The sequence below is a fragment of the Rhea pennata genome, chromosome 17 (assembly GCF_028389875.1).
Source record: "Rhea pennata isolate bPtePen1 chromosome 17, bPtePen1.pri, whole genome shotgun sequence".
In the NCBI taxonomy this organism is placed as follows: domain Eukaryota; kingdom Metazoa; phylum Chordata; class Aves; order Rheiformes; family Rheidae; genus Rhea; species Rhea pennata.
The window spans coordinates 10,592,872-10,606,878 of NC_084679.1; the positions used below are offsets into that span (position 1 = coordinate 10,592,872).

General features: G+C 39.9%; 1 protein-coding gene across 7 annotated transcripts in view; it reads left to right on the top strand.

Annotated features, from left to right (window-relative positions):
* CLTCL1 (clathrin heavy chain like 1) overlaps window positions 1-14,007 on the top strand; it is a 35,840-nt gene that overhangs the window by 20,768 nt on the left and 1,065 nt on the right. For 2 of the 7 annotated variants that reach the window (XM_062590479.1, XM_062590483.1), the window contains 18 exons: window positions 259-384; window positions 709-851; window positions 1,509-1,743; window positions 3,655-3,777; window positions 4,193-4,338; window positions 4,715-4,898; window positions 5,428-5,620; window positions 6,109-6,266; window positions 6,367-6,531; window positions 6,948-7,055; window positions 7,439-7,606; window positions 7,688-7,837; window positions 8,671-8,802; window positions 9,128-9,238; window positions 9,801-9,971; window positions 10,802-11,023; window positions 11,734-11,754; window positions 13,237-13,312. In XM_062590479.1, the coding sequence (XP_062446463.1) occupies window positions 259-384; window positions 709-851; window positions 1,509-1,743; window positions 3,655-3,777; window positions 4,193-4,338; window positions 4,715-4,898; window positions 5,428-5,620; window positions 6,109-6,266; window positions 6,367-6,531; window positions 6,948-7,055; window positions 7,439-7,606; window positions 7,688-7,837; window positions 8,671-8,802; window positions 9,128-9,238; window positions 9,801-9,971; window positions 10,802-11,023; window positions 11,734-11,754; window positions 13,237-13,312 (2,632 nt within the window). Of the gene's footprint in view, window positions 1-258; window positions 385-708; window positions 852-1,508; window positions 1,744-3,654; window positions 3,778-4,192; window positions 4,339-4,714; window positions 4,899-5,427; window positions 5,621-6,108; window positions 6,267-6,366; window positions 6,532-6,947; window positions 7,056-7,438; window positions 7,607-7,687; window positions 7,838-8,670; window positions 8,803-9,127; window positions 9,239-9,800; window positions 9,972-10,801; window positions 11,024-11,733; window positions 11,755-13,236; window positions 13,313-13,680; window positions 13,814-14,007 lie in introns of those variants that run through there. The other 5 variants (XM_062590486.1, XM_062590482.1, XM_062590480.1 and 2 more) reach the window with 5 other exon arrangements.

Consider the following 14,007-nt stretch of genomic DNA (forward strand, 5'->3'; position numbering starts at 1 on the left):
CATGTTGAAGCTTATGATGTAGGGCCTAATGTGACATATGCTGAAGAGACTAAATATAAAACTCAGTATTAAGAGACTGGCCACACGGTATTCATAGCTGATTACTTGGTTTTGAAATCAGTTGTCCACATGGCAGTCTTAAGTTGGAATGTGGTGTGACTTCTAGTGGGAGAGAAGTTGGTTAGACTTTTTGCCTTTCGTGAAAATGCTATATGACAAATGATGGTTGCTTACTCAGTTTTGTTGCACAAAATACAGGAGGCAAAGCTCACGGACCAGCTTCCTCTCATCATTGTCTGTGATCGATTTGACTTTGTTCATGACCTGGTGCTCTACTTATATCGCAATAACCTGCAGAAGTATATAGAGATCTATGTGCAGAAGGTAAGGAGAATCCAGTTTTAAACTCTTGGTATTTCCTTCCTTAGAAAGGAAGCTGACCAAAACAATCTTCAGCACCTCAGTTGTTGGCTCATCTTGATGCTTCTAGTACAGAGGCTCTTCACTGAGCTTTTGTCTGCTACAGACAAACCTATAGGTACAGTCTTTCCTGGAATTTGTATACAAATGGGTTAGTGCTTTGAAAAATGCTCTGGTTTGAAGCGTAGCCTAATGGATGTTTAATAGCTAACTAAAAACTTACTTTTCCCAATAAGGAGAACTAGGGATAGGTTAATGATAACTAATTTTGATGGTGGCTTGTTCTAGGTGAATCCCAGCCGTATACCAGCTGTGGTTGGAGGACTTCTTGATGTGGATTGTTCTGAAGATGTCATTAAGAACTTGATCATGGTGGTTAGAGGGCAGTTTTCAACAGATGAGCTGGTGGCTGAAGTGGAAAAAAGAAACCGGTAACAAAAAAATCCATATGTTAGACCCTAGTGTCAAGATTTCTTGAATGTAGTATATATCCAGATTAAATTGGCTGCAGTTCCATTGAATGGTACAGCACTGATTGATGATCTATACTTTTCTACAGCACTGATTGATGAGGTATACTTTTCTACAGTAAAGCAGGGCATAACTCTTATATGCAGCTTAGTCTTTTTGAGCAAGTTTTTTGATTACTTGGGCTGTATAGGAATGCCTGACAACACCGCATAGTAAATAATGCGGCTTTTGAACTCCAGGTTCTCGTAGAGCTCGTTCATGGAATGTGACTGTTCTGCCTTGATAGTAAATCTGGATAAAACTGTCTTTGCAGTCTCACTGTAGGTACACAGCAGCTTGTGTAATTAGTTTGTTGTTAACTGTGAAATGAACAAATAGCTTTAAGAGCTGGCTAATAGAATGGGAGTTGTAAGGCAAGATGACAAAGCTTAGTGCTATCTGCTACCTTCCCTGACTTTAAACCGCAGACTTGACCTTCACTCACTTAAGACCTATTAAAAATCAGTATGTGGTTCTACATCTGCTTTTGAGTCTGACTAGCAGACCTTCTTGAAGGGAAGTTGGATAGTTGTCAAGTGTGCCTCTTCTGACTTGTAAACCTGTTTCCTTCTTCAAAGGCTTAAGTTGCTGTTGCCATGGCTTGAATCAAGAATTCACGAAGGCTGTGAAGAACCTGCCACTCATAATGCTTTGGCAAAAATCTACATTGACAGTAATAATAATCCAGAGCGGTTCCTTCGTGAGAATCCTTACTATGACAGCCGTGTAGTAGGCAAATACTGTGAAAAGAGAGACCCTCATCTGGCCTGCGTTGCTTATGAGAGGGGGCAGTGTGATCTGGAACTCATAAAGGTTAGCAAAACTACATTCATAAACATGTTACAGTTCTTGCTACCTAAAGTGGAAGCCTACCTTGTCTAACACTTGCAGGATCCTATCTTGTAGTCTCACGTGGGAATTGAGGTAGGAAGGATTGGCCTACGTGGAGACAATAATTTATATACTAACAAGAGCAACTCTTACGCTATGTCAGAACTAAAATTATATAGCTCTACAGCTTTAAGGTACCATTCATGTCTTTTATCTGTTAACTCTGCTCAAATTTAGATCTGGGCCCAACTGATTAATGTTCTAACTTATTAAACCTTTGTTAACTTAATTTTTTTGACAAGCCTTGAACACTTGGTCAAAGCAGAAGGCACAAGTCATCATCTACTCTGACCCTACAATAGAAGAAGAAGCTTTCCTGAAATTTCTGGTAGAAAATGGGAAGAAAGATGAAATTTTTCCACATTGTAATTAAGCCTTAGAGTTGCTCTAATACTTGATTAGAAATGAGGAAAATAGATGTTGACAGTCAAACTGCACGCACTTGTTCAGATAGCATTCCTCTCCTATCTTAAGCTTTTTGATTCCTTGAACCTCCCTCAGAAGTTCAAGGACAAGTCACATTAACAAGGTTCTCCAAACATATTCTAGTCTCAAACTAGGCGACAGAATTCAATGTCAGTTTGCCGTTTCTGTGTCTGCTATGAAAGAAAACATTCTGCCTCCTACCTGCACTTTTGTACTAGTATATGCAAAGAATGTCAACTGTGTAGGGGGAAGAGGAGTCGTTTGTTTTTTGTCCTGTTTAAAGGCAGTAAATGCCGTTTTCTGGCAATGCCCTTCTTGTGGGTGTTAGAATATGGCATAATCTAGACTTGCCACTAGAAGTGGATGACCTCTCAGACTGAAAGAACTATTTTTGAAGCAGTAACTCCTCTGTGGCTGTAAAATTAAAATCTACAGCTGGCAAAGTTCAGCCTATTTCTTATTTCAGGTTACAAAGGTGGCTCTGAATTGTGATTTTGCTAGGATAGGTTCTGGCATTCCAGCTAACCGTAAAAACCTGACAGTTACCAGTTTCTTCCTTGATCTGATGCCATGAAGAAGTGTTCCTGCTTATGAGGGAAAGGTCTTCCTCGTGTAAGAACTATTCTTAAGACACTGTGTCCCCCTAGAAAAGGGCTCAAGGCTGCAGCTAGATAACTAATAGATGCGGTAATTATAAAGCAAAGTTTTGAGACTATTAGGCTACTCCTAATAATCTGCTTACAGCAAAGTACTTGAGATTCCAAAAGCTAATTCTGGTACTAACAGAACGTGACCTGTTAGTAGAAAACAGAGTAGGCCTTCAGGATTCTACACTTTTATTTGATAATTTGAAGTCAGCGGCACTAATAGGATCATAATTCATAACTCTTCCTTGCTGTCCTCCTATGGGAGATCCCACACTTAATCTGCCCTCTTAAGCTTAATATTTTAACAGGGGAGATGCAGCCACCTGCTACTCTGAATACTTCCAGCACAAAGCTAATGACATCAGATATATAACTTGTTTCTAGCTTTAAACTGCAGCACCATTCCTTAAAGTTACTACTTAACACTGCCCAAGCAAGTGGCTCCCTTTCTAGGTTTAAAATTTAAGTTCTTCAGGCTTCTGCAGGTCTTCACTCCAAACAGAAGCAAATAGTTACTGTGAAGCTACTGTCACAGTATTTGTCTCCGGCAATATCAAGAGAAGCTATAGAAACTCTGCTGGAGACCTTCTCATGAGCCTTCCAGATCAGAGGTTGGGTAAGAACTTGTCTGTGGTATTTAGCAATGGTCAGCAACTAGTTCTAGTCAGTCTCTTAGACTGATTCATAGTTAGCTAAAACTGTCTTGTGGTACTAGCCATTCATATTTAATTCCGGTGTTCATAACTCTCTCCTCCTTCAGGTTTGCAATGAGAACTCGCTGTTTAAGAGTGAGGCTCGCTATCTGGTACGCAGGAAGGATCCTGAGCTCTGGGCAAATGTTCTGGAGGAAAACAATCCATTCAGGCGGCAGCTTATTGACCAGGTAGTGTGCAAAGACTAAAGACTGGACTCCATCAGTATGAGGAGACCTCAGATTGACTCGAACCATTCTGGAAAGTTAAGGACTTGTCTGTCTTCCCCCCTGAGGTCCTTTGAGGTCCTGTCTCAACCATTCAGCAGCTGTTAGGAGTTTGGGTGGCAAGTGACTCTGAGCTTTTTTATGGTCATAGTTATCAGTAGTTATTCTTGTTCCATCCCATGCAGGGACTCATCTATAGTGAATGTTCTTCTAAGGCAGATCAGGGCATGAGTTTAATAGCTATAGCTATTAAAATAGCACAAGAATAGTTCTTCTTTGCTGACTATGAATAACTACTACTAAAATTTTGAAGCCTTTGCCAGAATGGGTTGGCAACTATTGTATTTGGGGCAAATACTTAATGCTGTCTGAATTCTAGGTTGTCCAAACAGCTTTATCAGAAACACAGGATCCAGAGGAGGTTTCTGTTACTGTGAAGGCCTTCATGACTGCTGACCTGCCTAATGAATTGATTGAGTTATTGGAAAAGATTGTCTTGGATAATTCTGTATTCAGTGAACACAGGTAAGAGGAAAGCCATGCCCACAGGCTTAGCCTATTCAGTGTCTGTTTAGGTTGTTAAGTGACCAAAGTTCTTGCGCCTATTGGTTCTGTGGCCTAAGCACTATGAAAAGTAGCTGTATACAGTCTGTGTACACAGCTGTACACAGGTGAAAAAGCAGAATTTGAGGAGCTCAGTGCTTTTACGAGCAGAACTGGTTCATGCTATTCAGTTTGTAGTGATGTGTCAAAAGGAAGGGATATACTCGCAGGCAATTTCCTTATTGAGGGCAAATAGCAGTACTCATCAACTTGGATTTGAACGGTCTCTGCTAGCGTACATGTCACTTATGTAGTGCATGGTAGCACTTGCTTATAACATGCATCTTGTTCACCAAAGGAATCTCCAGAATCTACTGATCCTGACTGCCATTAAGGCTGACCGCACTCGTGTGATGGAATATATCAATCGACTTGATAACTATGATGCCCCAGATATTGCAAACATTGCCATCAGCAATGAACTATATGAAGAAGCCTTTGCTATATTCAGAAAATTTGATGTTAATACTTCAGCAATCCAGGTGAGGTATAGTTCCTGCAGAAAGGTGTAGAATGCTAGTAAGAAAGAGAATGGGAGGAAGAGTACTGTTACACTGATTCTTCAGTGACTTGAAGAGTACTTGAGAATGACTTAAGAGAACAGTTGTGTGCATTATCAAGTTGGGAAAAGTAGGAGTACATACAAGAGTAGCAATATAGACTCAAAATAGTGACTTCAGAGTTTTGCATGTTTAAAGGCATCAAAAGATTCCAGTGTGCATTGATAAAACTTGATGTGTGTGCACTGAGTGTGGTTCAGAGTGACTACCTTGGAGACTCTTAACTGAAAGGAGCAGAAGAAGCAAACACAAACCCGTCATTGCCTTGAGACCAGCATATTGACCTCCTCTGTGAGGCGGGGGAAAAACTGTAGTGACAAAGAGTTTCATTCTCACAAAGTCCCCTGGGCTGAAAGGACTGACAGCCTATGCTCTCAAAGGTAGTAGAGCTCTGTTACAAGGCAGTATTATAACTGATTTATTTTTACCTTGCAACTTTCATTTCAAACAGGTGCTGATTGAGCACATTGGCAATTTAGACCGAGCCTATGAATTTGCAGAGAGATGCAATGAACCAGCGGTATGGAGCCAGTTAGCTAGAGCACAGCTTCAGAAGGACTTAGTGAAGGAAGCCATTGACTCCTATATAAAGGCAGATGATCCGTCTGCCTACATGGAAGTTGTTCAAGCAGCTAACAAAAACGGTAAGGCAAAGCATCCTCAAATTTAAATTGCTTGGACATGAGCTGGGTTGTTGGATCTACCTTGAGCAGAAGGGATTCTTGGGAATCCTGTATTCTCAGTGTCAGCCTAAACTGAAGCCCGTGGAGTGGCTGAGGCAAAGTTTAATGTAATTCATGTCAACAAACTTATTGTCTGTTGCTACACCAAAGATTTTCCTGCAGACATCCTTTGGACTGCTCTGGTCTACAGTACAACTAAAGATCATTTTAAGTTTGGATTTAGCAAGTGTATAGCAGAATTGCTTGACAACTGACTTGTAGTAGCAAGAAGTTAAACCTCACATGAAGGTGACTATGTCCTTAAGTAAGGAATTTAACTCAAATGTGTATGATTTACTAGCATGAAGGAGGAAATCTTTGAGTGAACTAGCCAAAACTGTTTCTAAGGTGGATGAGACCAATGCAGAATGTCTAAATAGAAGATCTTAAATATCTCTTCTTTCTTCAAGATAACTGGGAGGACCTAGTCAAATTCTTACAGATGGCCAGGAAGAAGGCTAGAGAGTCTTATGTAGAGACTGAACTTATTTTTGCTTTGGCAAAAACCAATCGTCTCTCAGAACTGGAAGAGTTTATTAGTGGTCCTAATAATGCCCATATACAACAGGTATGTCTTAATCACACTTTCAGTGTATGACTAGCTTTCCAGTGCTAGCTAACTCTTGATTCTTGCTGTTACTCTTGTTTACATTGGGTTCCTAATCCAGGTTGGTGACCGCTGTTATGAAGAAGGAATGTATGAAGCTGCAAAACTACTCTATAACAACGTATCTAACTTTGCTCGCCTGGCATCTACCTTGGTGCACCTTGGAGAGTACCAGGCAGCAGTGGACAGTGGCCGTAAAGCCAATAGCACAAGGACTTGGAAGGAGGTAACCTAAACTCATGTTTAATGGTCTAGAGAATGTACTCTGATGTTGCTTTCAAGTATGTTGCTTTTGAGCATAACTGGACACCTTTGCTCTGTAAGTAATGTAGGAATTAAGAACAGTTATTCATAACTGTCTGCACTGGTCGCTGACAGTAGCTTGCTAACTGTTTCTGGCTTTAGACCGTATTTCTTCTATAAGCTGTCTTCTTGCTCAAGATTATAAAGCTTAATTTCAGAACAGTGTAAAACAAATAGCAGAGATTTTAATTCCAGAACAAGCATTGTAGTAATACTGTTGAATAATAAATCCTTGAATTTGAAGAAATTTATTAATCAGCTTCCTTTTCCTTAATACAAGGAGACTAAGCATTGCAGCGTTCCTCTGTGAACTGACTTATTTGCAAACTCTCATTGTAGGTATGTTTTGCCTGTGTGGACGGAAAGGAATTCCGCTTGGCACAGATCTGTGGCTTACATATAGTAATCCATGCTGATGAACTGGAAGAGCTGATAAGTTATTATCAGGTAGGATCACTGTCAATGTCCTAGAAAACTTCATTAGCAGATGCAAGCATGCTGTCTAAAGTTAACTGATCATAGCTAAATGATCAGTTTATACCGTATAAAGCTGATTCTGGAGCACTATGAAGTAGATTGGATTAAGTACTCTGTCTCCACTTCTTACTAGTTGTATACAAGTGTTTTTTTTGCAGTAAAGGGAAGGGTGATAGCTTTCATTGTCTCTTGTTTTACCATTCTATTGCTTTATTGGAATCCAGAGTCTTACAAAGTTAAGCTCTTAAGTTCAACAAGCTTTTCTGTTCAAATAAGTGAATACACTTCTTACAATGCTTTAAGTGCAAGTTGGCTGTGAATTTGAGACAAATCCTTATCATCTTAACATCCAGGATCGTGGCTACTTTGAAGAACTGATTGCCCTTTTGGAAGCTGCTTTGGGTCTAGAGCGTGCTCACATGGGAATGTTTACTGAACTTGCCATCTTGTACTCCAAATTCAAGCCTCAGAAAATGAGGGAACATCTGGAGCTCTTTTGGTCTAGAGTTAATATTCCAAAGGTATGCAGTAAGGTAACTACCCTTTAAGTGAAGTGGAGAAGTTGTCAGTGAATCAAGCTGACTGATTCCTTGTCTTTTCAGGTGCTTAGAGCTGCAGAACAAGCTCATCTCTGGGCAGAACTTGTATTCCTCTACGACAAATATGAAGAGTATGACAATGCAATAATTACAATGATGAATCATCCCACTGATGCATGGAAAGAAGGGCAGTTTAAAGACATAATTGCCAAGGTAAGTATGTGGTTAACTGAATCAGCTGCTGAAAGTTGTGGTTTGTTCTTTTTTCTCCTTTAAGAACAAAGGCAAAAACATACAACAGAACCCCCTTTCAGAAAATGAATTTGCTTAAACTGCTGCCAGTTTTCCTGCTATACTTAAAACAGAACTTCTCATTAGGTTTAACACGAATTAAGACCTAATCTTGGACACTTTGTTTTCTGTTGTGTGGCTCACTCAATAGAGTGGCAGCAGCTGGCACAGAATGTTTTCAGGGACTGATCATAGGTCACAAGCAAGAGGCATAACCTCCTTAATACCTTTTGAGCTGACTGTTGTCCTAGTCCAAGGCTGTAACAGCTCTTGAAAGACCTTTGAAAATGCTTCTAATTATTTCAGTGAAAGAATTAGCCTGATCTGTCCCATGCATGTAGTGGAAAATAGTAGCTTGATGAAGTTTAGATAGGAAGATGTTCACATTTTGGAATCTTATTGAGCTTATGGGCTACAAGGCAACAACTCAAAAGGTTGTAAGACTATAGCCTCTGCTGGCTTTAGGAGTTCAACAGATGGTCACATTAATTCTAACCCTAGTGGGCTCCCTGTGCCAGAATCTCTTTACGGTGGATGTAGAATTGGTTGGGACTGCTCCTAGTAGCAGATCGTACAAGAAACAGTCTTGACACTGAACAAGAAATCTGGGTGAGAAATGTATGTGTTACACCTCTGGCCTTTAGAGGAAAGCTTAATCTTCTATTTAAAAGTCAGATAAGCTGTGTTGTGAGTTATCATCTAAGCACGTTAAATTTGTCTGTATTTGAAGTACTAACTAAAGTCTAACCGTACAGGTGGCTAATGTGGAGTTGTACTACAAAGCGTTGCAGTTCTACTTGGACTACAAACCTTTGCTGATCAATGATCTTCTGCTTGTGTTATCTCCACGACTGGATCACACCAGGACAGTCAATTTTTTCTCAAAGGTGGGCTTGGGGCATAGTCAGTGAACAGGAAATCCTCTCACACACATTAAGATGCTTCAGTCTCTGGCTGGAGAAGGGGGTTGGCGTCTGTCAAGTGGCTCTGCCTCTGGTGTAATGCTGAGAAGCAGCTCAGTCCCAGATGCTGAAAGAGTTAACAGTATCCTAACTTATGCTATTGTTCATCTGCACATACATTATAGCTTGTCTGAAGGGTACTGACAGCAAGCACTTACCATTTCTTATTACAAGAGTTATACCTGCTTCAGGAGTACTGAGTGTTTGAATTGCTATGTTTAATCTCATACTGGAAACATCTTAATTCCAGGTTAATCAGCTACTTCTAGTAAAGCCTTATCTGCGTTCAGTCCAGAACCACAACAACAAAGGAGTTAATGAAGCTCTAAACAACCTTCTAACAGAGGAGGAGGACTACCAGGTGAGAGCCACAAAAAAAATACTGCTAGGCCAGAGATTTGCTGTTCTTTCTCCGATAAAGAGGCCATAAGCTTGGTACTTGGAACTTCTGCAGTGCAACTGTAGTGAGAACGTGATCAAAGGATTTTAGGAGGGTGCAGATGGCTTGGGTCACAGTGTGATAATCTGCAAACAAAGCAGATACCAGAATTATTTCTCTCAGAACAACAAGCTTCATGTAGAGGTAAATATCAAGTAAGTATTCCATAGTAGGCAACATTTTTATAAACAAACTTGCTTCTGGCCCATTGGTTTCTATTTGGAAGCCATCCTTTCTGGCTTCTAAAGGATTAGCTTTTCTTTTCTGCCAAGTAAAGTTAGTATGACCAAGTAGCATCTTGTTGTGTCAGAAATATTCTTTTGGAGTGATACCCCAAATATGCAAGGCAAACAAACTGTAGCTATAACATCAACATCCAGTTGGCAGAACTTAAAACGCTTGTGTACCATGCTTGGATGCTTCTCTGCTGTAGTTCTCGCTTACTACAATCTGGAAGCAAGTGTAACGATCCTTTTTGAAACAGGGTTTGAGAGCTTCCATTGATGCCTATGACAACTTCGATAACATAACGTTGGCTCAGCGTCTGGAAAAGCATGAACTAATTGAATTTAGGCGTATTGCAGCATACTTGTATAAGGGTAACAACCGCTGGAAGCAAAGCGTGGAGCTATGCAAAAAAGATCGTCTGTATAAGGTGAGGTAATGCTGCCTTTCTCCCTTTGATTAAAAAAATAATAATAATGAGGATGGGGGGGACTTACTAGAAGTGTCTGAGCTATGAAGCATAAATTTCCTTAAAACTGAATGTTTTCTGTTCCTTTCAAATCCCAATTTCCAGTTTTCCTTAAACTTCAGGTGGAGAGCTAAGAGTAAGTAGAATCTTAGAACAGAATCGCTTGCAATTTCAAATGTGTATCTTAAAGCCAGTTTCAAAACATTTTCCTATACTCAGATGAGAGATTTGTCTATAGCCATTTAGTGGCACCTGGTCAATTTTCTCAGTCAGTGTGGAACAGTCTCCATAGGACTGAAGTTTTATGCTCAGCAGGGTAGAGATGAAATATGAATATGGCAGTCTTAGTCCTCAAGCAGGTACTGAGTTTGCATGGGGCAGTTCTGGACTACTTTGAAGAAGAGCTGGTAAACAGTCTTCTGTCTTGCCACAGACCAAGCAATTGATGTAGTGATTTCTTCCCTGAATAACCAACCCTTAATACCTAGTTGTGAGGTAGCTGGGATACTAGATGAATTGTTTATCTTCTCTGCTACAAAAGTAAGCAAAATCTCACTGGGCTTCTTTACTTAAGGGAAGTCTGTTGGATATAGTATCTGAATTGACTCAAAACAAGAGGGTTTAACTGAGTGTATATGTTGTACCTTGGCTTCTGAAGACAACATGTGTGGTCATGTGAAAGTCTAACTTCATAGTTTGCAGAATGCTTGGTTTATCTAGCCAGCAGTGAAATGTACATGACATAAAGCTGACAGGCAAGAGTTGAGCTTAAGCGTTGTCCCTTTCTGCAGGATGCTATGCTGTATGCTGCAGAATCCAAAGATGCAGAGCTAGCTGAGAAGCTGCTTCAGTGGTTCCTGGAAGAAGGCAAGCAAGAGTGCTTTGCAGCCTGCCTCTTCACATGTTATGACTTGCTGCACCCGGATGTAGTCCTCGAGCTGGCATGGAGGCATAACATCATGGACTTTGCAATGCCTTATTTCATCCAAGTGATGAGAGAGTATCTTACCAAAGTGAGTATTGCACAGACTGGAAAGCTAAGACTTCCAGTGTGCTAGATGATTACTATTTTGCAAACCAGGTAAAGCTCTTTTCAGGTGTTTGGAATACCATTATCCCCCAGGCTAAATCTTCTGTATAGAGTTTTGTGGGTTTAATCACTTGAAGTTAGCTAGCTAAACTTCAGATAGATGCTTTGGTACTTGCAAGGGGAATAGTTAAACCTAAGCCTTTAATAGTGGATATGGGTAACTGTGTGCTTTTTAGAGCCACTCTATAGTTGAAACTGAATACTTAAAATCAAGGACTACCTGTATTATTCCTTACTTGATGTTAAGTATTGAATGTACTTTCTATTCTCTTCTTATAGAGAATATAGCTTTTAAGTAATTAGTACTATACACTATTCCTGTATCAGCCTTAGGAACTGATTGTTGGAAATGAGGTTTTTGTAGAAAACAACTTTAGATGTGTAGTCTGGCTGTACAATATTTACAGCTCATCTAAATTCTGAAAGAGGGAGAGGTTCTGGTCATGTGTGCTCCTGAAATGCTTGTCTCAAACAGCGTAAGATCTAAAATTCTTTAGATCTTTTCTTAGAAGGCTCTAGGTTTGTATAGGGTATCACAGTAAGAACCTTCTTGAAGCCAGTGATCTAGAAGTGACTGTTTCAGCTTGCCTGTTATCAGTCATGTTAAGTATTCCCCTCTGAATTTTCTTGCAGGTTGATGGGCTGTTCTATAAGGTGACAATCTGATTTCAAACTCTGTGTTCATTTGTGTCCCTCAATATCCTAGGATTCTGTTACAGGAATCTAGCTGTAGCTTCTGCCAGAAGAGCAGTATAACTTAGCTCTAACTCATTTCCTGTTCACTTTCTAATGCTAAAAGGGTAACTATTCACAAACAACTTGAAAATCCAACCAGACTCTGCCGTTTTCCATGGGGAACGGAAGCCAGTGATTGAGCAAGACATGACCATTTGGGCTCCTGATCACTGTATTGCAGATATCTTGTGGCCAGAAGGATGTGGTTCATAAGTAAACAAAAGCAGTTGCCACATAACATGAAATGTTCTGCATGTAAATTCATTATTACACTGCAAATTACTGAAGCAGTCTTGCAGACATGGTGAATCTGTTTGAAAAGTAATAAAGCTTTTGTAGAAAACTTGCCTCTTAGCATGATGAAAGTACTTGCAGAGATCTTAAATTCATCCTCCTCATATTCTGCTGAGGAGATGAGACTTAGATCTAAGATCATGTTTTTTAAACTACTGGTTGGATTTACAGGTGATCACATGTACTAAATACTGGATAACTTGCCAGAAGAAAAATCTGCATGATGAAAGTGGTTTACAGCAAAACTAATTTAGTTTACAAAATTAACTACAAAACATGGAATTAGTGAATGGGTTTTTATAAATGTGGTATGTCCAAAACTTTGTCATGTAACTAACTTTAAAGGCACAAAAGAACAGACTGCTTCATCAACAATGTGTGCTTCTTCTGGAACTTATTCATCTTTCTCTTATGCATAAATCAAAGGTGTTTAAGCACAGAATAGCCCATGTCCCAGAACAGTCCAGGCACAAAGTGTGTTAGCACTCACTTGGCAATCTGTAATACTTCATTTAAGGCAGCAATTCGGACATGTCTACCCTGTACTAGACAGCTGCTGATAGCCCTTCTTCAGGGCCGCCTGCTCTTGGTGTACTTCTTGCTAGTTCTCCAACAGAGGGAGTAACAGCACTTCTGTTCCATATTTCTTCTTGATAATTTAGGGGCAGTAAAGAGGAAAGTCTAATCCAGGAGATAGTGACAATCCTAGGTCATAACTAGAACAATGTAAGCTAATTTAATTGTTAACTTCCTATTACTTCGATCCATTGTAGTATGAATAGTTTTAGTAACACCAATATTTAATGTTACTCTGGAAAGCTGTTAGGTTAACAGCTGCAAGTAAACCAGTAGCTTGACTGGCAGTCCCAAGAAGTACTGCACTTGAAATTCATGATTTCTCTCAGCTATGTTTGCCAGCTACTATTTATTCCCACTAAATAACTGGGAGGGCAGTTTACAACATAGCAGAATGCAGACTTTTATGGTCCCCAACCTGTGCTAACAAGGGAACACTTGATAGTTCAGGTACCTGGCATGAAGAGTTTTCATGTGATGGTACAGTCTCTAGGCAAAACCTTCATACATCTCCTGTTCACTTCAATGTAGGTGGATAAACTTGATGCTTCTGAAAGCCTAAGAAAAGAAGAGGAACAAGTAGCTGAACCCACTCCAATAGTATTTGGTAGGTGAAAGACTTGGTTCTAATTGATTAGTTATGTTCACTCTGGTCTCTCTTCATGGAGGTAACTTAAATGACTGCCTCCAGTCAAAGCAAGCTGGTTTCCACTAGCTAATAAGATGGTTGTGTCTGTGCTAGATGAACTGTGCAAGTTGCTGAAGTGACATCTCACTCCTACAGTACTTCTACTCTTCAAAGTATTACTCCTCTTACATGGGTCAGAATTCTAGCTTAGGAATAGCCTTTCAGTACGGTAACAGGAGAGGGGGCATCGCAGTGTGCTTAACCTCAGAAGTAACTTCTGAGCATGCTAATTCCTCCTGGTATTTCTTTCTAAGAGGAATGTGTCTGCTTTCTGCTCTTCCAAGTAGAAAAGCAGACTGGCTTTCTAGCTCATCCATTTTAAGACATATGTAGCCAAAAACATGGCTGTCCTCAAGCGTACTGCTATTTTAGAAGCCATTCTGAAGAGACATTCTGCTAACAAGCACCTAGAAGTGGCTGGTAAGGGAAGGATGTGACTGGTTCACTGTCTAATGTAAATGTTAACCTGAATTTAACATATGCATGAGGCATGTGTGCTCCTAAAAATGAAGACAGATCTTTCAAGAGATCTTTTGTGTTTACTTAACTAATAACTTGAATTACTTTACTTGTCAATTCTGATTGTGCATGATTGAAACAATATCAGTTTGTTT